At 44.2% G+C, this 27,838-nt stretch overlaps 1 protein-coding gene across 1 annotated transcript; it reads right to left on the reverse strand.

Moving 5' to 3' along the window:
- Positions 1-27,343, reverse strand: COMMD5 (COMM domain containing 5). The gene is made up of 7 exons (XM_038416808.2): positions 27,120-27,343; positions 21,535-21,695; positions 19,906-19,934; positions 15,000-15,050; positions 7,596-7,691; positions 4,153-4,228; positions 1-260 (listed from the first exon to the last, which is right to left on the reverse strand). Exons 1-7 carry the CDS (start codon positions 27,286-27,288, stop codon positions 159-161), a joined length of 684 nt encoding a protein of 227 aa, XP_038272736.1. The 5' UTR covers positions 27,289-27,343; the 3' UTR covers positions 1-158.
- Positions 27,344-27,838: the final 495 nt, after the last annotated feature.

The raw sequence follows: 27,838 nt of genomic DNA on the forward strand, positions 1-27,838 counted from the left end.
TTTGAGAAAACAGCAGAGGCTTTAATTGAAAAATATTTACAGCAGATGTTAGAAATGTTATGTTATAATACTGATACATGCAAAATGGTGCTGGATCTTTATTTTGCATTTCACAATTCTCTTTCAGGTTTTCCAAGTGCTTTTATTAATTTGCTGTTTCAGTCCTGGATTTTCAGAATGCTTCTTTTCTCCAGATCATTCATTTCCTTCAATATCAGGGCAACGTTGTACCTTAATTCTTGAAACTTTACAACTGGCACCTGAAACATAAGATTCGTTAGAATTGTGACTCATCTGGCTAATATATCCATGCAGACAGAAAACATTCTAGAACATCAGGCCCATATAGGTTCAGACAGGCTTTTATAGATTTTAAGCAAAAGATTACCTTTTTACCTATTACAAAATGCTAGGTAATAACATAAGAATGACCACAGAGAGTCAGACTAGTGGTCTATCTAGCTCAGTATCTGTCTTCCAAGTGGCCAGTGCCAGATGCTTCAGAGGGACTGAACAGAACAAGGCAATTTATCAAGTGATCCATCCCCAGCTTGTAGCAGTCAGAGGTTTAGGGACACCAAAGGCATGGGGTTGCATCCCTGACCATCTTGGCTAGTAACCACTGATGGACCTAACCTCCATGAACTTATCTAATACTTTTTTGAATCCAGTTACACTTTTGGCCTTCACAACATCCCTTGGCAACAGGTTTCAGTTTGTATGTTGTGTGAAGAAATACTTCCTTATGTTTGTTTTAAATCTGCTGCCTATTAATTTCATTGGGTGATGCCTGGTTCATGTGTCATGGGAAGGGGTAAATATCACTTCCCTATTCACTTTCTCCGCACCCGTCATGATTTTATAGACCTCTGTCAACCCCCCTTAGTTGTCTCTTTTCCAAGCTGAAAAGTCCTGGTCTTTTTAATCTCCTCACATGGAAGCTGTTCCATCCCCCTCATCATTTTGTTGCCCTTCTCTGCACCTTTTCCAATTCTAGTGCATCTTTTTTGAGATGGGGCAACCAGAACTGCACACAGTGTTCAACTTGTGGGCACACCATGGATTTATGTAGTGGCAATATGATATTTTCTGGTGTATTATCTATCCCTTTCCTAATGGTTCCTAACAGTCTGTTCACTTTTTTGACTGCTGCTGCACACTGAGCAGATCTTTTCAGAGAACTGCCCACAATGATTCCATGGCTTCTCTCTTGAGGGGTAACAAGCTAATTTAGACCCCATCATTTGTAGGTACAGTTGGCATTACGTTTTCCAATGTGTATTACTTTGCATTTATCAACATTGAATTTCATCTGACATTTTCTTGCCCAGTCACCTAATTTGGTGAGATCCTTTTGTAACTTCAGTCTGCTTTACACTTAAGAGCTGAACGTGTGTTGGCTAAATCAACAGCGTGACTGTTAAAAAAAAAATCATTACATTTCTTCTGTGCAGGGAATCAGCCTGGGAATACAGGGGTGAATGCAACTATTCCCAATTAGGTATTTCCACTGAAGAAGCTAAAGCATCTGATTTCCCTGAGGAGGCCACACAGCAAGAGCAAAAAAAAAAAAAAAGGGCTTAAAAAGAAAGGATACAGGAAAGGAATAAGGTAAGGCAGGAGAGGGAAGGGAAAGAAGTCTAAGAAGTCTATTTGGGGTGCATAGGTGATTGCTGTAGATTCTCACAGCTCCCCTGTTAAAAGCAGCATCAGATAATTTTAACATTGTCACAGAAGAGGAAAAATACCAAGTGAATTACTTTTTTTTCAGGCAAATAATGGGAATTTTGCTGCAGAAAGTGGAAGTTGTGTGTCCAGTTAGGATGTTTTTGGCAAAGCTGAGGAATAGATAACATCAAGGAATGCACGGTTAGCAATGACTAACAGGAGAGCAAGCTTCCAGAAAACACCGGCTGATCAAAAGGAAAAACTAAAATTATGATAAGATCCAATTGCCAAAGCACGAAGTACAACAGGTGCCGTGTAAAGCTGGCATCAGCATTTTGCACACGACAGTATAATTTGAAAGAACGTGTGAGCGGGAGGTTAGATAACACATGGGGGATCAGAGTTCACCTCTTGAGCATCCATCCAATGGCTGGCAGGTGATAGGAGAGCTCAGTCTCCAGGAACTGGGAGAGTTGTGACATTCTGACAGGAAATAGGGAGGAGTGGCTCCACAGGGAGAACTACTGCAAAGTGGGTCTTCTGAAGGACTGGGAAGAGGGCAAAGATGGGGAGGCCAAGGAGGCTACACAAGATCAACCAATCATGATTTATAGCACTTTGCACTATATCTAATACAGATGCAGGCACGGAGTTTGTTGCACTTCTGCAGATTATAAAATGCCTTTGTGACTCTTCAAGGCAAGGAAGCTTTGGTGGTTCCTAGCTGCGCTGGTTTTTAAGTGCCCACTAGACCAGGGGTGGGCAAACTTTTTGGCCTATGGGCCACATCTGTTAATAGAAATTGTATGGCGGGCCATGAATGCTCATAAAATTGGGGTTGGGGTGCAGGAGGGGGCGAGGGCTCTGGTTGGGGGTGTGGGCTCCAGGGTGGGGCCAGAAACAAGGAGTTCAGGGTGCGGGAGAGGGCTCCGGGCTGGGGAGTGGGGTGTGGGATCTGGCTGGGGGTGCAGGCTGGGAATGAGGAGTTTGGGGTGTGGGAGGGTGCTCTGGGCTGGAGTGCGGGGGTTCGGAGGGTGGGAGGGGGATCAGGGGTGTGGGAAGGGGTGCAGGCTCCGGCTGGGGGTGTGGGCCAATGGGAGTTGCAGGGGCGGTGTTCGGGGTAGGGGCAGCATGCCCCTGAGCAGCCCCCTGGCTGCCCCTATGCGTAGGAGTCAGAGTGGGGCCATGCCACTGCTTCCGGGAGCCACATGGTGCGGCCCCCAACCCTGCTCCCCGGCTGGAGCGCCGGTGCGGGGAAAGCCCCAGACCCTGCTCTGCAGCAGGAGCTCAAGGGCTGGATTAAAATGGCTGGTAGGCCAGATCCAGCCCGTGGGCCATAGTTTGCCCACCCCTGCACTAGACTCTCTTCTGTAACTATACAGCAGCACAGAAAAAGTTGGAAAAACCCACAAACTGAAACTGACACTGGTCTCCAGTCAGCTCAAATGAGGCAACGTTTTTATTTTTAGAAGCAAGATGGTGATTTAAGATCAAATATATTTAAAAACAAGTGTTTTTTTTTTTTTAAATAATTTACATTTTACAGTTCAGTCACAGCCAGAACTTTTTGAACTTTCAGACTGTTTGGATAAGTATTAGAGTTAAAAAAACCTCTGAGTCTATTCATGCTCTGTAAATTGGAAAGTAGTTATGGCAGATAATGCCTCAGGTGTAATAATGCAATTACATTACAATGGTGTACTATTAAGGCAGTTTTGAAAAAAATGTGGCCGCATGACTTTGTGCAAAATGCACATTCAGATAACATTAAAAACAGCACGCTGGCTGTACTCCTAGCCCTCCCTCCCCCTTCTTCTGGAGGTGAATAAGAAGGTTAAACAAAGTTTTATGATCCCAGTCACTTAACAGGATGTTTATGTTGATTGACAAAATACAATAAAATGTGTGAGAACCAGTTAAAAGGTTAAAAGTACAGACAAGTTCATGCCATTTTCTGGGAAGGCATGTACAATGTCAAAAAGAATGCCCTTGCTTAATTGGAAGTAAAAAAGGCACCAAAGTTTTCTGCTCTCTTTCTAGAAGTTTGTATTAAAGAGAAAATGAGTAAAGATACCTGATATCTATCTTCTGTGGCAAAAGTAACAGGCTTAATGGGGCATCTTGCATTTCATAAATTGCTTCAGTAACTTCCCAGCCATCAAAAAACATTGTCTTATCTTAAGATTAAAGTCAATAATAAAACTATAAAGTGTTAATCATCAGAAATTATGCAATACTACTTTGGAGTGATTACTATTTCTTTGGAAACTAAAGTTTCAACAAAACATGCCCAAGAAGAAGATAAGAAATCATTTTGGCTGGAGTTTTGTAATATACTGTGTATGGCTGCACAGAAATCAGAATATACTAAAGAAAAAAAATGAATTGTCCATGAAGGCTTTAACTTTTTTAATAGCAATTTAACTTTCTAAAAGGAACGTAAAGTGGATCTCTCTCTTCATCTATTCAGATAACCAGACTTACTTCAAAGCGATGAGCTGTCCCATCCGAAAGCTTCAGCAGCATTAAAATGGACGGTTGCAATGCACGGGCCAATGAACTGAAATTATTTACATGATTAGTATTAAAATAGTACACATTTGCAACTCTATAATATAGCATTATAAGTTAACCCTTTCCGGTGTCAGAGAGGTGCCATATAGCTCACATGAATCATTTCCAAACTTTTCAATCAAGCATTCACATTTGGCTGGGTATGAAATTCAGAGGAACACAAATTAACAGAACCCTATCAAATTCACTTTCATACTGAGGTAGCAGACTAAAAAAGGAGCTTTTATATTTAAAAGGAAATGTATTCAAACTTGTAATCATTACAGATAATAAGCCAAAGTCAACCCTGGTTTAATTCCACTGATTTCTACAGAGATACAATAGGGATGAAAATCGCCCAAATACTGTTAGCAAAAAAGAACACAGACCATCTTCCTATATATATCTTATGTCAAGCAGCACTAAACACTAAGTTCCCTAAACCCTTCCATTCCTCTTCTGCTCTAAACTGCAGCCCCAGCTGGGGAATCAAGCTCTCCTGGAGACTGTGTTAAGTTTGTGGCTTGCTATTTTACCCCAGAGTCTATTTGGTGACCAGAGGAGTGGGAAATGAGTCATCCCTGTGCTGCCTGCATCAGCGGATGTTGCCAAAGCCAGGTCAGGTACTGACAAGCATCAGAGCTGGAAGCCTGGGATCACTCTGCTTCCTCATCTCTTAATCAGAGGCGATGGCCAGATGACAAACAAGAATTCCTGAGGAGGCGGGGAGTGGCAGGGTGACTGGAAAGAAAAATAAAAGGGAAGAATACAGAAAGTGGAAGACATACTGTTCCTGAGTTGTTTGGAAGGAATGGTGAGGCTATTACGGGGCCCTCGAGCCACTGAGGCTAAGGTTATTTATCTGCATGCTTTGCTCTATCTTAGAGAAAGAATTTGCAGTGTAGTGGCACCTGAGTGGAACTCTTTAGGACAGGGGGTCTCAATCTTTTTCTTTCTGAAGTCCCCCCAACATGCTATAAAACTCCATGGCCCACCTGTGCCACAACTGTCTCTCTGCACATAAAAGCCAGGGCTGGTGTTAGGGGGTGGCAAGCAGGGCAACTGCTTGGTTCCCCATGCAACAGGGCCCCCCCATGAAGCTAAGTTGCTCAGGCTTTGGCTACAGCCCCACATGGCAGGGCTCAGGGCCCCAGGCTTCAGCCCCATGCGGTGGGGCTTTGGCTTTCTGCCCTAGGTCCCAGCGAGTCTAATGCTGGCCCTGCTTGGGGACCCCGAGACCTGCTTGCAGCCCCCTGGACTCCTGGTTGCGACCCACTGCTTTAGAACACACCTCAGGGCACTCTTTAGTTGTAACTACTCTATCTGCTTTGTATAATTCAGTTCAGTCAATGGTGAGTGCCCAACATCCTCCTTGCTCTGAGTTGGCTGCACAGCTAGTAGTTGAAAGTTGCTTGGCTTCCAATAGTTTGCTGCATCTGTGGGTGCAGGGTAATGTCTCAAGCAGACAAATGCTTTGTCTTCTTTGGCCGAGTTTTGGCCAATATTGCCTATTTTGGGTTGCCACAGTGCACCAGACCCATGGGCCTCTTGGTTGGTAAAGGACATCAGTGAGACACCATGGCCACTGTTGGTGTTATGCCAGCGTCTCTTTGACTGAAGGTAGGGAGACAGCTTCTCAGGGATGCACTGGTGGGGCCACTACTAAAGAAATTATCTTGAGCCCAACAATCTCCGCTACTGACACACATTGCATCTGCCTCTTTTGGGAAAGATTACCTAGAAGATTTCCTCTTTTGGGAAAGATGGCCAAGCAGCTACACCAGTGTCTGCACTCCATATTACCTTCAACCTGGTCAATATCGGTTCAGACCAGGTCTGAGGGACAAAAACTGCATGAGCAGTACTGGTCACTCTCTCTTCCTGGCTCTGCCCAAAGACAACGTATCTACATGGCTAGTGTAAGATGTGCCTTTGGCCTGGCTGATCATAAATGGCTGTTCACAAGGCTGTGAGGTCCCTAGCAGGAGTAGACAGAAATATTCTGAAATGGATTCACTCCTATTCAGAAGAGTGGTCCCAAGGGGAAATTATGGATGATTGTTTATCCACCCAAGAGCTCTCTCATGTAGGGTACTGCAAAGGTTCTGCTCTGTTGTCTCTCTTAGTCAATGTGTAAATTAGGCTGCAAGGAGGCTTAGTAAGGAGACAAGAGCTGCTGTGTCTATAGCGTGCAGATGATATTCAGCTCCACTCTTCTCAATTACAGTTGATCCCACCAATGGATCTGAAAGGATAACCAGACATCTAAAGGAAACTGGGGTTCGAAGGATGGTTGGCTGATCGAGGCTCAGTCCAGGTGAGACAGAGAATGTTAGGAAGTTGGGGGAAGCAGCCAAGTGAACTGGCTGGAGTTATCTCAGCTGTAATGTGTGTGGGGCTATGATCTGTAAGTCAGGGGTGCAGTTTAGACTATTGTTGGAAATGCAGGTAGTAGCTGTGTCCAAGAGCATTTTTTCCCATCTGCTTGGTAAGGGGAGTGTTTTCTTTGGTTTCAGATGTGGACTGACCCATGCCTTTGTCACTTTGAGATAAAGACTGTTGTAACGCTACTCAGGGCTACACCCTGACATCACTTAGAAACTGCAGCTAGTTCCAAAGGTAATGGCCTGCTTACTAATAGTATATGCTGGAGCTCATAGCACTGCTGCTCCAAGAGCTGCACAGGTTGCCTGTGGGCTTTCAGATGAAAGTCAAGGTGGCAGTCTTGGGTTTTAAGGCCCAGGTTACCCAAGGGACTGCCTATCCCCTTGGACCATACAAACATAGTTGCAGTCAGGGGAGGCACTAGAAATGGAACTCCTCTGATACAAAAGAAAAGGGAAGTTTCCTTTTATTTCCATGCTTGGCCTGCCAGAGTCCAGCTTTATCCACCTTCTCCACAGGCTACAAAGCTCATCTTCCTTTGTTTGGGTGTTTGGGAAGGGGACGGGATGTGGTTAGCTGTTATATGGTGTAATTACATAGTGGGACTGGATTGATTTACAATTATGGCCACTGGCAGGGCACTAATTAAATTTATTATTGTGCATTTTAAAATATTGGAAGGGTGTCACAGAGCTTGGGAGAGGAGCTTCTAGCATGCATGTTTTAGAAATCTAAACAAGAGAAGGCATAAAAATGCATGAACTGTCTTAACAAATGATGCAAGCATTTCCAACAGACTGATTTTATGTAACAGTAGCCCTGTATATAATCTGATTTGTGTGTTACTCAAGGTTATCTCCATACCGTACCGTTTAACGCTGCATGCAAATCTCACAGTGAGATATATTTTAGCATTGAGAAGTGGCACTGCAATTAAAGTTTAGAGTTGGAAAACCCTTTCACTGGTCCCGCAGGCTTTTATTCCTTACCTTGTGGATATAGCCACATCCACTCTCCACTTAACGTCATTAACACTTGGCAGCTTATTTCCTTGTTTCATAGTTGTGGCTTCAACAAGAGGACGCCTGGAAGATAAACCAGAGAAGGGAAATTATGAAGCACAAGTGCAAGGCAAAAATCTAAAGGGAAAAAATATCTCTCAGTACGAACACATTTCCCCTCTGTGGCTAGCATCATTCAGAGCAGTCTGAACAAATTAAGGTTTTGTAAAGGTGCTGCATCTTGTGCTCAGACTCCATACACGCTTCTCGCCTTTTGCTGCACTTTTCAACAGATAATTTATTGAACTACTGTGGATAATTTCAGTAAATGGAGGTCACAGTAATGATCTGAAAAAGGGTTATGGTAGAGACCTGAGTGTTGAAATTGGAATCAAAGTAATATATAATATATGTCAGGGATGCACTATTAATAACTAGGGTCCCTCTGACAATATATCTTTATCTCCATGCGAGGCCAGCACTAGCAAATAAGAAAGGAAAAAGAGGGTTTAAACACAGAAATTAAGATGTGCCAACACCCTCCTCCCCAACTGCCCTCCCCATAGCAAACACATAAAGCACTGCTGCAGCAGAACACACCTGATGTTAACATCAGGGAGCAGTCTGAAGCATGCAATAAAATGTCATCTCTGGGTCCTTGTTAGAGTATGTAAAGTGGATTGGATCAGAGTTCCTTATGTAATGCTCAGTCACAGCAAGTCCCGGCATGGCTTTTATGATTTTGTCTAGTCTAATAAATGAAAGTTTTGGCTTCTTACACATCATATTTTGTAGCAAGAGTCATATATGCTGGGTTTAAGTGCATTTCAATGAGAAAATGCAGATGACGGTGATTAAACTTCAGATGCCTGGCAGTCTTTAAAATTTTAATAGCATCTTAAATACAGGGTAAGTAAACAAGCCAGATCTGATACAAAGACACAACAAGCGTCCATTTTTAGATGTACTCACAAAACTGTCTTCAGAGGTCTGCTGGGGAAATAGTCTGAACTTTGTGTTATTCACCCCCTTTTTTGGGGGGGGGGCTAAGCTTCTTGTGCCAGGGTAAGTTATTTATGGTACATTTCAAAGCTACCCCAACCAAGGGCTGGATGATGCTTCACATAATCTAATTACATACTTTATTTCAGAAGAGAGTCCTCTTTTCACAAACAAGGATACATTTGCTTGATAGTCTAATGGCTATCTCTACTCAGATCCAGGCATACGGTTTGCTTGGTGTCTGCTTATAATTTGTCCAGAGAAATTAGCAGTTAGACAAAGGTGTGTAACATTGACAGCCTAAGGTAGTATGATGTTCTCATGTAGAGCAAAGGCACAAACAAACAAAAAAAAATCACAGGTTATTTTCACAACTGAGAGGCATCCCTGGTAGTGTGGACAAAAACATGAGCAGAGGAAACAGATCTGGCTCTTGCCCATAGTCAGCCCATGGATAAGAAATAGGTCAACACAGCTGGGTGCGACTACGAGGAGTCAGCCTAGAAATGGGCATTAGCAGAATCCTGACAGGATTAAACATTGTAAGCACGCCTTTTCCTCAATGGCAAACTGCTACAGGGCATTGTTTGCAGGAAGATCTCCTCAAAAATATCCACGCTGCAATTTCCTGCCTTTGTACATGCTAATGTCAGTCAGTGGAAGACACTTCAATTAGGCAGTAGGCTCTTGGGGGGAGAGGTGGAATGAAATATTTTTCCATTTTCTAGGTTGGGGTGGTTGGTGTAAAAGGTCCATAGCGCAAACAAGTGTGACGAGACTTAGCCTTAGACTCTCACTTAGAAGTCACAAAAACTCTGTGAACAAAATTTAGACCTTTAGTTTGGTGCTGGACTGATAGCTATAAACTTCTCTTTACAGGATAGTTTCATTTTCAGTCAACACCTTCTTAACCCTCTCCACCCAGTATACAAATGCAGCTGGAAATGGAAAATCAATGCATGAGAACACAGCAAAGATGGTAGAAACACAGCAGCCAAAGTGAAAAGAAATGGGACGTTGGTGATAGGAAAAGAAGAGTTTATTTACACTACAAAACATAAGACACCTTTGACTTCACAGAGTTTTCACGGCGCCTGCTGAGACTCTTGTCTTCAAAAGCATTTTAATTAAATAATATTTTTTTTGGTAAAGTGCGTCCATCAGTGACCCCATGTACTATCAGCATGCAACGCTTCACACAGAACTGTCTGGGAACAGTGTGAGTGAAGGAATACTGGGATGCACCACATTACTCTTGGGACATAATGATATTTATGGGGACCTAAATTAGTGTGTCAGAGTACCCTAAGCAAAATGCATTGCCGCAGGAGAGCATCTGGAATGAACTACCAATGTCAAAATTAATGACAAATTAATTCCAGACATAGCACCATTTGCCTAAAAGGAATGTATGAAAATACTATTGTGTAACAAGAGCACACGAATCAGTGAGACAGACAGGACCATGGGACCCACTCTGAGCAATGATCTGACAATACAGTAATCTGGATTAAAATTAAATTGTTCTAAGTTTATTGTAGGTATTAAAAGTTGGAGAATCTATAGTAATCCCTTTCAAAAAACAGCTTTAATTTCTTGCAGTTTATCTGATGGTGTCTATCAGACATGCTGCTCTTCTCCCTTTATCTACACAGCTTGACGTGTCTGAAGCTGTGGAGATATAAAGAGAAATACAATTTTTAATTTTGCAGAGTTTTGGAACTGTCTTTTAAGATGCAAAATTACGCGGACAGGCCAGAATGCCTGGGAAACCATAAAAATAGGAGGTCAAATGTTTCTCTGAAATGGATTCCTCTGGGATATGTAATTCATATGAGTTCTGAATCAAAACATCGAATACTTCTCACTCCAGTGGTCATGTACTTAGAACGACCGTACATACATTTATAATTCATTAAGAAAATATAGGATTAGGTGTTAGCTCATACAGCAGATTCACATGGAAATGATACATGGTCCTACAGGTCCCTGTGTTCTGGTTCTCAAACATGAAGCCAGATTACACTGGATAATCACAGCTGGAGTTAACTTCTGAAATTAAAAAAGTTAAATTCTCTAACACAATAGTGGTCTGGATGAAAATAGATAATTCATGCAAATTCCACCCTCCATTCAAACGTCTCTCTCCATCGCCAACATTTCACTTGGCGCCTATGAACTCTGCATTCTTACATCTATCATGGTGTAATTCAGAAAGAAGATTACAGAAAGGAAGAAAGGAGTAAAATGTATACCTGCTCCCAAGAAGTCTGTACTTTGAGCAAAGAGCCTGAACAAGGAAAATTAATAATAGCTTGAACTTCTGTAGCATCATTCATCCATTTGCTTGGGGTAAAACAAAACTACTAAGAACAAGGAGAAAATAATTATATCTATAACAACGCTGGGCTTGATTCTGACAGGGCTGAGTGCCCTCAACTCTCAGTGAGGAGCACTCAGCACATGCAAGATCAAGCCGTTTATATGCGGAGAGATTAAATAAGGGTGGAGGATCCGTCTGGGAGAAAGGACCCCCTAGAGGGGAAGAAAAACAGGCTGCTCTAATCCTCCTTGATTTGGTATAGCACACTAATCCAGTAAGCGATCAGTAAATGAATTCTGACTAGTGCAGCACCATCTATTAACCCTTCTAGAGTGTCATCAAATCACCTGGATTGAATTCTCAAGTCAATACGGCTGGATGACTGAACTTGATCTAGGAAAGTCTCTAACCATTACAGCACAGCATATGGCACACGTGGTTAGACTGTTAATGAAGCATGCTAATGAATATGCTCTGTACAATGCAAGTTATAGAAAGCTTAATGACAATGAATAATCACAGAAGTATAGGACTGGAAGGGACCTCAATAGGTCATCTAATCCAGACCCCAGCACTCAAGGCAGGACTAAGTAATAACTAGACCATTCCTGATAGATGTTTGTCTAACCCAGTGGTTGTCAACCCACGGCCCAATTAGTACACAGCCGTGTGCTAAAAAATATCCAGGTTCTGGCCATCTGTCCCTGCATGTGGGGGTCCAGGTCCCGGCTGCCTGTCCCTGCACGTGGCAGGGTCCGGGTCTGGGTCCTGGCTCCCTGCCTGCCTGGCCCCCACTGGTCTAACCTGTTCTTAAAAATCTCCAGTGAAGGGATTCCACAACCTTCCGAGACAATTTGTTCCAGTGCTTAACCACCCTAACAGGAAGCCTTTGCTAATGTCCAACCTAAACCTCCCTTGCTGCAATTTAAGCCCATTGCTTCTTGTCCTATCCTCAGAGGTTAAGGAGAACATTTTTTCACCCTCCTCCTGGTGACATCCTTTTATGTACTTGAAGAGTGTTGTCATGTCCCCATCTCAGTTTTCTCTTTTCCAAACCAAACAAACCCAATTTTTTCAATCTTTCCTCATAGGTCATGTTTTGTAGACCTTTAATTATTTTTGTTGTTCTCCTCTGGACTTTCTCCAATTTGTCCATATCTTTCCTGAAATGTGGCGCCCAGAACGGGACACAGTATTCTGGCTGAGGCCTTATTAGCACAGAGTAAAATGGAAAAATTGCTTCTTGTGTCTTGCTTACAACACTCCTGCTAATACATCCCAGTATTGTTTGCTTTTTTTGCAATAGTATTACACTGTTGATTCATATGTAGCTTGTGACTGACAATAACCCCCACGTTCCTTTCTGCAGTACTTCTTCCTGGACAGTCATTTCCCATTCTGTATGTGTGGAATTTGATTGTTCCTTCCTAAGTGAATACTTTGCATTTGTCCTTATTGAATTTCATCCCACTTACTACAGACTGTTTCGAATTTTAATCCAATCCTCCAAAGCACTTGCCACCCCTCTCAGCTTGGTATCATCTGCAAACTTTATAAGTATACTCCCTATGCCATTATTTAAATCGTTGAAGAAGATATTGAACAGAACTGGATCCAAGGACACATCCCAGAGGGATTCCACTCAATAAGCCCTTCCAGCTTGACTGTGAACTACTGATAACTACTCTCTGGGAACGGTTGCTTGATTATTTGCTCCATTATCTTACCAGGTACTGAAGTTAAACTGACTAGTCTGTAATTCCCTGGAGTTGTCCTTTCCCCCCTTTTTATAGATGGGCACTATATTTGCCCCATTCCAGTCCTCTGGAATCTCTCCCGTCTTCCATGAGTTTTCAAAGATAATGGCTAATGGCTCAGATACCTCCTCATTCAGCTCCTTGAGTATTAGAATGTATTTCATCAGGCCATGCCAACTTGGAAGACATCTAACTTGTTTAAGTAATTTTTAACTTGTTCTTTCCCTACTTTAGCCTCAGATTTTCCCTCATTTTCACGGGAATTCTCTACGTTAGATGTCCAATCGCTACTAATCTTTTGGTGGAAACAAACAACAAGGGCATTTAGAACTTGGAACTTTAGAATGTGATTTCCACATTTCCTCTTACCCCCTCATTAAGTAACAGGCCTACCCTGTCCTTGGTCTTTCTTTTGATTCTAATGTATTTGTAGAACGTTTTCTTGTTACGCTTTGTATTTCTAGCTAGTTTAATCTTATTTTGTGCCTTGGCCTTACTAATTTTGTCCCTACATGCTTGACTGAATTTTGTCCATACATACATAATATCCAACTCTTACATAGCATTTCCATCTGTTGGGGAAAGTATTCCCATCTTACACACAGGGAAACTGAAGGACAAACCCAAAATCATTCCGAGTCTCCCAAAGGAACTGCTGGTCTCCACTGCACCTGACTACTACTCCTGGAATTCTGTGACACTGCACAATGCAGAATTTGCGCAGAATTAATGTTCCCTGCAGAATTTTATATTTTTATGCAAAATTTGTTATTTCCACCGAAATGCTTCCTTTTTCCAGTTTTGCGTGTTTCAAATACACATAATGTCTGTGTGTGCACGTGAGCCTTAACACATCCCCCTCTGCTCCCATCTATCACTGAATGCCCCAGCACTCCTGCCCGCACCTGGCATGGCGGCATGCATACCACATCCGGAGACAAAGGGGTGTTAGCTGGCAAACCATGTGCATGACCCAAGCCACACAAACACCCCCTCTCCCTCCACACACTCTCCCTCACACACACACACACTTTTCGCTGGGTGTCTCTTCCCCATGCTAACCATCTATCTTAAACAAAACTCACCAACCCCCCTCCCACTACAGTGGTGTGACCCAAAAACATTATAATACACATAGAAGCTTGAAATTTGACAAGACATGACAGACAGACACAAAACAGTCCTTTAGGATGCTAGCGCCCTCTTAGGCCGGGTCATTACATGTATAACCTATTTTTGTATAATGACTTTGTTTAAATGCAATATTTAATTTAATTGAAACAGAACATAAAACTGTCACCAAAATACAAGTTCTGTATTAATATGCCTAGTAGAGAATCTATTTGCCAAAGAACATTTCCTGAATTTTTGTTGTTGTCTGTATTGTTACAGACGTACTTGCTGATGGGTATTTTGAAATAAATTACCAAAAGAACTGAAACTCGTGTGATTATATTGTATTTCGACAAAATATGCAGAATTTTTAAATACTGGGTGCAGAAATTTTAATTTTTGGGTGCAGAAATCCCCAGGAATACCTGACACAATCTGGGATTTCACCACTTGCCCTCAGTTGCAGATATACTAGTTGAGATTTTCAAGGCAGTTCAAGAGATTCAGCTACATGTCCTCTGTCCAAACAGTGCAAGAACTGTGGCTAAATTCCCTGCACTGTTTTAAAAACCTCAACCATTATTTTAATTGTCCATACACATGAATGTATTCATCATGGAGGAACAGTGCATAAAAGTAAATATGACCCCTGATTCACAGTGCTTACAATGCAAATCATATTGAGCAAAAGACAAACTACATAGACTGAATCTTCATGGGGAAGGTCAGGGATTTGGGGAAAAAACAATTTATATGTTGGGATTATTATTAGTGGTGGGTCATCAATGAAAGTCCCTGTAACAGCAGTGTGCCTTGAGAAAGGGTTTAAATTTGGCCAGAGAAGCTGCTTGCTGCTCAGAGGTATACTCTTGGACAGTCACTTTACACAGAATCAAACCTGTAGAGTGAAATCCGGGATCCTACTTCATTGGGACCAGGTTATCACCCACGATCCTTTTGACCAGTGGTTTTCAACCTGTGGTCCATGGACCCTTGTGGGTCTGCAGACTATGTCTAAGGGGCCAGCAAAAGGTTGTCGTTACCATAGAACAGTGGTTTTCAATCACATCTAAGATTTCCAAAGGAGTCAGCACCTCCACTTGAAATTTTGTAGGGGTCCACAAATGAAAAAAGGTTGAAAACCACTGCTTTAGACTTCTGATGAGAGCATATAAATTGTTTTATAAAATTACTAACCTGTTACCAAAGACCACACTGGCAAAGTCCATGATGAACTCTTCTGGTATCCTTAAAGAAAAGGTCAACAATATAAGACAAATATATAAGTGTGAAGTAACCACAGATACACACCCTTCTCTCTCTCCAAGTTATGTAAACCACTATATAACTCAAAACAAATAGTTTTATCAACATTTTACATTTTTTCCTCAGTTAGAACTGCCATCAGATTTTAAGCAATCACTGAAGTTCAGTCAAATTGAGAGGATCACAGGATTCCACTACCTTTTAGAGCAAGGGGTCTTAGGAACTCCATTTCACCTTTCCCTCCTTCCTTGGATAGCCTTTATTTGCTAAAGCAAATGGTTAGATCATCAAGTGTGAATTTCAAAGGTGCTCAGCACTGGCCTAACTGCTCTCAGTGAAGTCAACTGGAGTTTTACCAGTGACTTTAATGGGAGCAGAATTAGGCCAATGCTGGGTGCTTTGGAAAATCCCAACCAACACTTTTTGATTTTACTTCCATCTTGAAGTTCAAGGGAAAGAGAAGGAAAAGATTTGCAAAGAATGGCACCTCAGAGAGATGTGGAATTCTCTGGAATAGCTCAGAGCACTTATTAAAAAAGCCACACATTACATGGAATGTGCAATATTATTAATCATTCACATAATGCCTTAATGCACACAGCAATCAAAGACCAGAAAAGGAAAGGTCCCTGGCCTGAATGGCTTATTAGTTATAGGTGGGATAGGAACAAACAGGAACAAGGTAAGAATTTATACGGAGTGGTGTGTGGCCATTAGATCTTGAATGCTTAATGGTAAAGGTGGATTTTAAATAGCTTCTTGAAGGGGAAGTATGATTTACACTAGTGGGGAGGGTATTCCCGGCATATGGAAACACATGGAAGAAGGCACAGAGAGGGAAGTGGGCAAGAGGCACAGAGGAGTGCTTTTCCGGCAGTGTGTATCTCCTTCTCCATGAAAGGCAATGGTCCTACAATACAAACACTGTCTGGGCAAGTGTTTTACCTGAAACACCACAGCAAGGAACAAGATTCCATATCGCAAACAACTCTTCCTGGCTCCTCCTCTGTAAGGGCTGAGCGAAGGGGACCTAATGGTACATATCAGTGCACTGCGTTTATTGTCCCGGTGTGGATTACTCAAACACATAAGAAGTACTAATGCTACCTTTGCAATTGCATTATTTTTGCAATTCAACTTATGCTTTCAGGAAACCAACAATGTACAGACATTGTCCCTGGCTCAAGCAGCTTACATTTTAGTCCAGTCATGGGAGGAAGAGATCAGACAAACAGTGCTGAGCTAGAGATGGTGCAAGTATCCAGCGGTGATCATTTTGCAAAGGATTTGTTGAAAAGAATGTTTCAAGGAGGGATCTGTGGGACCAGGAGCAGGCTGTGAGGACACCCTTATCCAATGTTACTGGACCATGTGCTGGCCTGAGCTACAAAACTACTAAGCGTGCACAGAAAAATATTCCTGGCAGTGGTCACAGACTCATTCCCACTGGCTCAGCAGCTGCTGTATTGCTAAATGAAAGGTGAATTTGAGAGGTTGCTATTCTCTCTGCTGATGAAAGTACATGCCTGGAGATACCTGCGTGTTGTGATACTGGATGACAACTAGAGAGACAATCCACAGTGATGTAATCAATCCTAAGTGGGCTTGCCCTCCCTGCCTCCTTTCCACTAGATCTATTGAGGTTAAAATCAGGGGTAAGGAACTAAAGACCATAAAAACAGTTGTCAAGCTGCTGAGAGTTACAGGACCTTTGCCTGTCTGATTCCAGCCAAAACAGTTTTCAGTCTCATTGAAGGGAATGGTAAAGACTATGGGGAAGATGTAAGCAAGAATATGACTCAAGCCCATAACTTCTGGAGGAGAAATGACAGACAACTTGCTGTTGCTCTGGCCAAATTCTGGCAGCTAATCAATATAAAAATTGTTGCTCAGCCACATGTATTCTTCATGCATGTGGTCCTGGTGCTGATGAGAAATCTTGGCCCAACGACCCACGCCAGTTGATGCACATGGAGATATTTCTTTGGTTAATAAATACATCCCTGGGGCAGAGTGTGTGCGCTTTGTCTCCAGCTCAGATATGCTGTGCAACAATATCTATGTCATTTCCCATGAGAATCATTGAAGTTGTGAAAAGAGCCAACACACCTATATTTCAAAATCTCTCTGTATGCCCTTGTGACCAGAAAAACACGATTTGTTCATTTAAAAATCTAGCCTCAAGGTGAGCAGAGACAATGATTTAAAGAAAAAAAATCATTCAGAGATGAAAATGTTAGAAGACACGTCCCCTTAACTTAACTAGCTTATCAGAATCTCCCAAGGGTGCCAGAGAAGACTACCAGTGTAAACTTCTAGGTCTGAGAGCAGCATGAACGTACAGGCAAGTGAACTTTTATGGCTACGCCAACCACATTAACAGCAGCAATGAGGCATGTATATTGTCACACTCGTATACTTTCTTCTGTTAAAAGAAAAGGAGTACTTGTGTCACCTTAGAGACTAACAAATTTATTTGAGCATAAGCTTTCGTGAGCTACAGCTCACTTCATCGGATGCCTTCAGTGGAAAATACAATGGGGAGATTTATATACACAGAAAACATGAAACAATGGGTGTTACCATACACATTGAAAGCTTATGCTCAAATAAATTTGTTAGTTTCTAAGGTGCCACAAGTACTCCTTTTCTTTTTGCGAATACAGACTAACACAGCTGCTACTCTGAAACCTTTCTTCTGTTAGTAATCCAGGCCAATCCTGTAACAAGAGTCACTTAGGTTGAGTAATGAAGACCTTCCTCTGGGGAAAAGTGTTGGTAACAACATGATTAATCTATTAGTGGGAGGGAAAAAACCCCATACAAGTGTGAGGCAATGGCACTGTGGTCAAGTGGCAAGAGTGGATGTCAGGACTCCTGGATTCTATTTCCAACTCTAACACTGACTTGTGCTTTGGAAAGTTTCATTTCTCAACCTCTATTTCTGCAGTATAACAGGGATAATATTTACCTACTCACAGGTGGCATGGAGGTATTATTTCTTGAGCACATTAATGCACTTCTTAATGTATAACACAGAGAAGACAAGGCTCCTGCTTCATTCTAGGGCAGACATGCAACCAAGTTCAGACGCAGTACACCAGATGTTCAAGGACTGGAAAGTCAAATATCCAAGTTTTGCAGATTTATTTAAAAAAAAAATGGGTTAGTGTTGAAAGGGCTTCTTAGAAAAATGCAAAGGAGGCAGGACAATACATTGACCTAGATGAAGAGGGAGACTGTCCCAAGCAGTAGGGGTAGCATGGAAGGTGACAGAAAGATGAAATGGGGACAGAGTACACAGAGGGACGGGGGTTAGGCAGGAAGCTTGGATGGAATGACGCGATAACTGCAAGAGACTAGATGTGATTGCCAACAACCTTGAGGAAAGTAGTTTTGGTGGAATGAAAGACGCCGACACCAGAATGCCGAGGAGCTAGGAGAGAGAATGTTTTTAAAATAATTTGAGATCCTGGCACAAAAGACACTACACAGAAGCACAAAATATTAAAACAAATAATGCAGGGTACAGGTTGCATTCTCTCTTTTTTCTCCCCATTTCCGTGTTCAGCAACAAACCATGAATATCACTACTATACAGTGAAGACTAGCTTATAGTGCCTGAACTTCTATACCAAGATATTATCTCTGGATAGACTGAAATGGATTTTACTAAGTCTTTGTAACAAACATTGTGATTGGTTATGCTAATTAGCCAGCAAAACAGCTGAACAATGCAGTAGGATTTCTCGAGCGTTGTATCATTGTCCTTTCAAAGCAAAAAGTAGGCCAGTTCCTCAACTTCTGAAATGTTGTCATTGTCTTAGCAAACATACTAACAACAACAAAATATTGCACGGCAGGTGTGTGTGCGCATGTCACATTTGTATAACCTACATTAAGGACTAAATTGTGCCATCTCCCCAATGTGTGAAATTTACTGCATGAGTTCAATGCCAAATCCTATCTTATACAACGCCTGATTATTTGTCCTGGCTTCACATGGCCTCATTATCAAAGTAGTACATGCAAATTACATCTGAATGGGACCAGGTTATGTTACACTCACCTCACACAGCTCAGTTGATATAATGGTAATAAGCAAAGTGATAATCAAGCTCTTTTGGGAGAAGTGGCAACAGATAGAAGGGGTGAGGCAAGAATGAAGTGGCAGGCTCAGCTCTTTGTTATCTTGCATTTGAAGGATAAAGTCAATCCCTTATAGAATTCTCTCAGCAGATCCATGGGTGTGATGCTATACTGATCTATACTCTGACATTTTAAAACAAACCTAACTTTGAAGAGCTATAATTTTTTTTTAAAAAAGGTAGTGTTTGGTGAAAGCTTCGGTCTGACAGCCCTGGAGCCTCAAATCCTCTATCTACAGAGCAGGTACAACCCAGGCAGCAACAACACAAGTTCCTTTGTACCACACTGTGTGTGTGTCTCAGCCATGATCTGGAGAAACGCTAGTTAGGGTTGTGGCTGGTTTTACCTTCATGTTCAATCCTTGGAGTCTCAAGCATGACTGCCAATCATGGTGGTGCTTTTGTGATGGGGTTATTTGTTCATGGGGAACTAGACTGAGAACACCAACTCATTTCACAAAAGCTGTCACTAGACAGTGTCAACTTTTGGATTATACTGACCTAGGCTGGTTTTCAACTGGTGACCTAGAGGAGACTGGCTTGAGGAATTGGTAATGAGACAGAGCCTCTCTCTCCCATGAAGAGCAATAACATTTAAAAAGTTGATTATAGCAGCCTGTTCCCCTTCAGGGAAGCAGCTGTACAAAAACAGTTACAGTGAGCAATTTAGGTGAAATAAATGGGCATACCTAAGCTCCTGGAGATCTTCCTTAAAAACCTACAAAAACAAGGAATGTGCAATTTACATACCATAGACTTGAAAACTAGTTCTTTAAGAAAAAGATATACATTTACAAGAACTAAAATAGTGGTTACTTGCTTGTTAGCGCCCCCCCTCCCAAAATTTTATTTTGTGCTAATAGTCCTCAGACACCAAAACAGATGCTGGATAGGATTTCCAGAAGTGCCTAAGTGACTTAGGAGCAGAAGTCAACATTCAATAGGACTTGTGCTCCTAAATCGCTTAGTTTATCTATACTGCCCACCACTGGCAGCAGCATGTAGGGCATGCGTAGCGACCTGCCTCAGTGAAAGGCAAGTTGTGTCCACAGTGCGATGTATAGCTACCTGCCTCAGGGAAAGACTTTGAGAGCGGGAGGCAGTAGGGAAAGACTCTGGCAGCAGAACTCCTAAAAATAGCAATGTAGACAGCAGAGGCACTGCTTGGGCATGTAGAGACCTGTGTAGAGTACTTACCCACAGGGTTCAGGCATGTCTTTACTCTACTTGCCTAAGCACTATTTATGGAGTAGATAGGGGATGTGCAGTGTATGTACTCTACTCACTGCTGTAAGGCGTGTACTTTGTAGATGTACTCTCAGACACATTTGAAAACTCCACCCATTAGTTTTAAGAAGAACCTCCGTCATTATATCTTTATTAAATATATATGTTCTTCCTTTGGAATCATGTTGTGGTCTCCTGAAAACACTCTAGGGGTGCTTGTTTAAACTATTAGAACAAAACAGAAGCTGCAAAAGATAAATTCTGACCGCTAAAGAAATGTCATCACTATAACAGTATGATTGATGGGAGATCCCTCCCAACACCACCCTCTGATAGAGAAAAAGAACGTTTTGACACAAGATGCCAGGAAGCTAAAAGCAGACATTTAAAAGAGAAAATAAAATTAGACAAAAAGAAAAAACATAAGTTAAAATAATGCAAAAGGTAAGGGAAACAAAACAACAAAATCATAAAGAACAACAGGGGGAGGGGAAGGGATTGAGGCAGAGAGATTAAGTGACTTGTCCAAATTCACAAAGAACGTGTATAGCAGAACCAGGAACAGAACTCAGGTCTTCAGACACTCAGTGCCGTATCCTAGCCATACAATTATCCTTCCTCTAAGGTACACATATAAGGCAAGGAAAAACAGGGGTGCAGCACAATTTCACAGGGTTTTTTCGAAGCAAATATATATGGGTAGTGTGGGGAAAAAAGTTGATGTCAAAAGAAATTACAAATTATCTAAAAAAGAGAAACTGCTACAAAATGAAGACAAATAAAACAGACAAGCACAACAAGAATGCAAGCTGCTGAAGTAGAAAATAGATGCAAGTAAATCTTTTCCATAAACTACGGTTTTCCATAAACGTCTGCAAAAGTATCTTGTAAATCTGTACTTCGGGTCTTTTAAAAACAGACCAAGATAAACGATGAGTAACAACAAATGCATTCCCAGCAGAGATCCTTCTACCAGTTTCACATGACCTTTCTGAGTTGAGCTACACACCTCCGTTTGGAGAAGTTTATGCAATAATTTGCAAGTGACAAAACCTTAATTTATCAAGGCACTATGCACTCCTAGTACTTACTTCTTGTTTGAAAGTCGATATGGGAAGCCGCAGGGCCTCTCTGAGAAGAGAATACATGCCAGAGATGAGGGAAATAAGCTGCTCTTCTGACAGATCAACGCTTTCTGCAATCGCCTTCACAGATTCTTTGCAATCTTTTCCTTCCAATGCACTAACAACGACTGCAACAAAGAAACCAACAGGATGCTCCTTTAAAATGGGGAAAGTGTGATGTGTATGGGGACATCCAAGAAAAATTATGGAAATATTTGTGTGTATGAGGAGGCTGATGTTTTCCCCAGTATGAATATACCACTCCATGTCTTTGTAAACAGAATTGATTGTTCACCAGGTCTGTTGTGCAACATTTTGCGCACAAAGCTTGATTTGATGGAATAAGAGGTACAGTTTAAAGTGGAACTGTCAGCAGCAGTGGATGAGTTTGATTTGCTCAGGGAACTGGAAATGGGATACAAATGCTTTCATCATTATGTACTCCTGGGGGAAATCTGCACCACAGCGCATGCACAGAATTTATGTTCCCCGCAGAAAAATGACTTTCTGACAAGGAAGCAAAGGGAAGCCACAAGAACAGTCATGTGACCCTCCCCAGCAGTATGTTTTGGGTGCCCAGGACAGTTGGCAGAGAGGTAAATCACTGTGGGGCAGAGGGCAGGACTGGGGAAGACCCAGCTGGTGGCACCTACCCTGCGCTGGGCTCAGTTGCTAGTCCTGGGTGAGCTGAATAGGATGGGACATCCTCTTCCCCTGCATGGCATCCAGGGCCAGGTCAGACCCACCCCAAAATTTCTCCCCAGGCTGCAGGAAGCTCTGCAAACTTTCCCCCATCACTCTTCAGCAACAGGGGGAGGGATCACCATACGGGGAGCTGTTCCTCCATCTGCCCAATTCTGTGCATCCAGACTCCCTCATACCCAGACCCTCCCGCTGAGCCTCACCCCCCATATCCAGAATCCCTCTGCCAAGCCCCACTCCTCCTGCACCTGGACCACCCTGATGAGCCACCTGCACTCAGATCCCCACTCCACTGGCCCCAACCAGATGCATCTGGATCCCCACCCACTGAGCCACACTCTCCCAGCATCTGGACCCCCACTAATCCCCCCCGACTTCCCTATGGAGCTCTATCCCCCCCACATCAACCCCCTCCCTCTCACTGAGCCTCAACCACCTTCACCTGGACCCCCCCTGCAGAATCCCATTACCATTGCACCCATAACCCCCCCAACAAGCCCCTGTGCATCCAGATCCCCCCTGCACCAGGATTCCCCATTAAGTCGCCCACACACCGACTGCCCCACATAGAACTCTCTCAATCCACACCTGGATCCCCCAACGCTAAGCTCTTCCACACTTGGATCCTGCCTTGCTGAGCCTGTCTGCCCATACCCGGTGCACCTGGCAGGGAAGGACAGGGCCCTGGGCTGTTTCTGGGGCAGGCCCGGTCCTTGCGCTGTCAGGGATTGGTGCAGCCTCATTGCTGCGTCCATGTTGGGGGGGGGAGAGGAGAGAGGGGGAGGAGGGGGGGAAGAGAGAAGCTATGGAGAGCTCTCCCACCTCTGTGCAGGTAGTAGCCTGTGCTCCCCAATGCCATGCTGGAGTCTCCACATTTATTTGACAAATAACATTTGCAGAATTTTAAAATATTGTACGCAGAATTTTTTTTTGGCATAGAATGTCCTCAGGAGTAATTAGGTCACCAGTTTAAATCTGATGTGGGTGTGTAGTGACTGAAAGTCATTCACGTCACAAGTCTGGTGGTTCACCTACTTTAGGATGACCTGTAGCTCTGACACTTGTTTAATTGGAGCAGGACTGGGAGAACTCACTTGCTTCTCATCAGCTTTAGATCCCGCAGAGAGTCGCAAATGACACCCTGGTTGCAAGCTCAGCGGAGAGGTTAAATATTGAATGGTCATGGAGGTAAAGTGAAACTAACTCTTTTCAGCTGGCCTCTCTGGGTCAATACCAATGCACATTCTGGAGCAGTTTGTACTGTTGCTAATGGTGCAGTACCAGCACCAAAAGTCAGCCAACATAATAAAGAGACACCTTTAGTTGGACTCCCTAAGACCTTCAATATATACTTATTTTTCCACATTCCATATACACAAAGACTTATAAAAATGAATTTGGCTTGTATAAAAATTTTGCTTCTGCAATCAGATCTGTGTGGGCAGACCTCATAAGCACATGAAGCCCCACTGGGAAAGATAAATGTCTGCCTGCATGGATGGGTTTGCAGGATCAGGCCTTTAAAGTGGAAATTTATTATCCTCCAGATTTACCTCCTGGAATAAAACATGAAAAGTTAAAAGTGGCCAGGCTGGGACAGCAGCTTAACATTAAGGTTAACAAATAAAAAAAGTTTTAACTGAACTGCCAAACTTCCTTGTGGTATTAAATAGATTCCACTGACTACCAGCTTCTATTTTTGGACAATTTTACTTCCTTTTGTACATTTTTAAATGTCTTTAAATGCAGTGAAAGATTCTAAATAATCAGAACAGTAGACTGATATCCTCTGTATTTATCCACAGAACAGATGCAATATGGGCCGTGCCAGTACAACATTTCCCATAATGTTGGAAAATGACTCAACCCTAAAGCTGAGGAATTGTCTTTAAAGGAGAAGGAGAAGGATTCCTTCTTCACTGAAACGGCCTAAAAGAGTGTCAATTAGTACCAGGGGTGAGGATGTTTTTTCTGTTAACGCCTGTCCAGTAAGTGCACGTCCAGACTAGAAAAGCAGGTTGTGTTTTAAAACACGTTAGCTGGTTGTGAACAACTCCAGCAGAGGCAGGAGAATGGGAGGGGGCAGGTGGCGAGGTCAAGCTAATACATTTTTAAACACAATTAACCCAATCTACAGTAAATGCAACATCTTGTTTAAAATCACGTCAGTTACAAAATATTAGCTAGTATGTTTTAAAACAACCTGTTTTGCTCATTTGGACATGACCTAGAAGTTGGACTGGTACCAATAATCAAATAGGCTACCAAGCAGCCACATGCCAACAAACGATCCAAGAAGTGAAAAGCTCCTTCTCTTATTACTGAATCCTCTGAGTATTTCTCTTCAAATCCATTTGATCTATTTGTATATTACACCAGGGGTTTTCAACCTTTTTCTTTCCGAGTCCCCCTCCAACATGCTATAAAATCTCCATCGCCTACCTGCGTCACAAAAGTTTTTCTGCATATAAAAGCCGGAGACAGCATTAGCGGGTAGCAAGCAGGCCAATTGCCCAGGGCCCCACACCACTCGAGGCCTCATGAAACTAAGTTGCTCAGACTTCAGCTTCAGCCCCGGATGGCAGGGTTCGAGGCACCAGGCTTCAGCCTCATGTGGTGGGGCTTCTGCTTTCTGCCCTGTGCCCCAACAAGTCTAATGCCGGTCCTGCTTGGCAGACCCTCTGAAACCTGCTTGTGGCCCCTCAGGAGGCCCCAGACCTCTGGTTGAGAGCCACTGTATTACACTACTCTAGAATGCCTATTGTTTAATCCATCACATTGTAAAGAACTACATAGCTTTACTGGATTGATTGGAATGCTGGTAACCACATTATAGTAACATTTCCAGTTGATACTTTAAGATTGACTAGTGTCAGGCAGCATGTCCAATGGATAGAGCATAGGAGACCTAGGTTGTCATCCAGGCTCTAGAAGTGACTCAGATGACTTCTCTGCACCTTAGTTTCGCCATATGTCAAAATGGGATAACACTGAGTCTTAAAAACCCTTGTGAGTTAGGTAAACTAAATGATGATTGAGATCAATGAATGGAGTGTGATGTACAAGTGCAAACATTGTTTTCAACATGAAACATTTCATCACACATCCACTGAGTCAGAGCTAACATGCCATTAGTTTATGCTATCAGACTTGCATTCAGGGGAGCTTGTCATACCTTTGGCAGGATAACCCTGAGACTCTGGTTTGTGAGATTTCTACACCTTCAACTCAGGGGTTATATGACATTGCATATCATTTTGACATTAGCTATAATATAGAATGATATATAAACAAATTCACCATGCCTTCCAAGGCTGCCAATCCTTCAATGGAATAATAGTTTGTAGTACATGTACGCTCACCATACACCAGCATGTCAGCAAGAGGAAAAGATGGGTAGAGGGAGACCTGTGCTAGCTCGGCTCATTCTGGAAAAGTCTGTTTCCTTTGGCAGTAAGTGAAAATTAACTAACAGTTTGGGAGTCAATGGAAGATTGTTCACATGTTCTAGTTACAATAGCATTTTTGAGAGACTGTATGCTCCCCCTACAGTAGGAAGTGGGAAATGCACAATGAAATCACCATGAAATCTTCACCTCGGACATTAAACCAGTATGGGATTTAGGGAGAAGAGGGACATCTTCCTGGTGTTACTGTGGTTATCTAGTCTCCAGTCATCTCTCGGTAACAGTGGGCTGGACAAATATGGATCTACTTCCAATTTTACTCGACTATCCAGTGAATCTGCCAATTTGTAATTCCATTGCCTACAATTATTATATAGCTGCAGATCTAGCTTCAGTCAGGAGGTCTTGCTCCATTCTCACTCCAATACACGAGCACAATGAAGATTCCTAATGCCAACTAGAGCCAGCTCATTACAGCTCTGCGCAGATACAAAATTTGAACCCGCATCCGATCCACAATCCGAAAAATAATCTGCGGATTTGCAGGGCTCTCTACAGACCATCTTACTCTAATAGGTGTCTACTTATCCACTTCTTGGAGCTCTAAGCTCTATGTGATTCAGACCCAACACTCCCAGTAACCGGTTTGACCAGGAGACCAAGCATGTGGCTTCTGGTGCCCAAGAAAATTCAATGTCCAAAATGGAAGTAATGTCAGTTGATTAAAGGATATGAGCAGGACCTTCCTATCCATAAGGGGAGTGGGAGGGCGGGGCAGGAGGCCCCGGCCCTTTGCGGGGGGGGGGCGGGCGCGCGGGACCCCCGGGGAGGGGCAGGAGGCCCCGGCCCTTTGCGGGGGGGGGGCGGGCGGGCGCGCGGGACCCCCAGGGAGGGGCAGGAGGCCCCGGCCCTTTGCGGCGGGGGGCGGGCGCGCGGGACCCCCGGGGAGGGGCAGGAGGCCCCGGCCCTTTGCGGGGGGGGGGGCGGGCGGGCGCGCGGGACCCCCGGGGAGGGGCAGGAGGCCCCGGCCCTTTGCGGGGGGGCGGGCGCGCGCGCGGGACCCCCGGGGAGGGGCAGGAGGCCCCGGCCCTTTGCGGGGGGGCGGGCGCGCGCGCGGGACCCCCGGGGAGGGGCAGGAGGCCCCGGCCCTTTGCGGGGGGGGGCGGGCGCGCGCGCGGGACCCCCGGGGAGGGGCAGGAGGCCCCGGCCCTTTGCGGGGGGGGGCGGGCGGGCGCGCGGGACCCCCGGGGAGGGGCAGGAGGCCCCGGCCCTTTGCGGCGGGGCGGGCGCGCAGGACCCACTAGGGGCAGCAGGACCCCCCTGCCCGTTGGGGCGGGAGCAGGACCCCGCGGGGAGAGACGTGCTACGGGGGCGGGGGGAAAGCAGGAGCCCGGCCCAAGCGGAAGGCCGAGGGCGGGGAGGGGGGCCCGGGCCCGGCCGTACCTGTCAGCAGGCGGCGGAAGGTTGCCTGGCCCAGGCCCCGCACGCCCCTGGCCATCGCCTCCACCTCGGCGGGCAGCCGGGCCCCCAGGAAGCTGACTCTGCCCAGGCCGCTCTCGCCGTGCCCCGGGTGCGAGTAGGGCGGCGACCCCGCCTTCCCGGCTGCAGCCATGGCGGCCCGAGCGCCCGGCTCCCGTGCGCCGCCCGGCCGCTCCGCGTGCCCGGCGCGCCCCCTGCTGGGCCGAGGCCGACGCGGCAGCGCCTGGCCGGGCGCCGCTGGGGATGGTGGGAGACTGGCGGGGGGAAGGGCGGCTCGGTGGGGGGGTGGCGCGTGAGTAAAGCAACGCTAGTAACTCCCCGCAGTGCACAAGCCATTGCAGACCTTGTGCAGATGTTTGCAGCTGGCTGCAGATCCCCCTGTAAACCTCAAAAAGAAAAGGCGTACTCGTGGCACCTTAGAGACTGGCAAATTTATTAGAGCATAAGCTTTCGTGAGCTACAGCTCACTTCATCGGATGCATTCGGTGGAAAAAACAGAGGAGAGATTCACAGCCAGCATTTGTAACAAGGGAATGACAGGTTTCAGAGTAGCAGCGTGCATCCGATGCAGTGAGCTGTAGCTCACGGAAGCTTCTGCTCAAATAAATGTGTTCGTCTCTAAGGTGCCACAAGTCCTCCTTTTCTTAAGGGAATGACAGGTTTCAGAGCAGCAGCCGCGTTAG

The sequence above is a fragment of the Dermochelys coriacea genome, chromosome 9 (assembly GCF_009764565.3).
Source record: "Dermochelys coriacea isolate rDerCor1 chromosome 9, rDerCor1.pri.v4, whole genome shotgun sequence".
Classification (NCBI taxonomy): Eukaryota; Metazoa; Chordata; order Testudines; family Dermochelyidae; genus Dermochelys; species Dermochelys coriacea.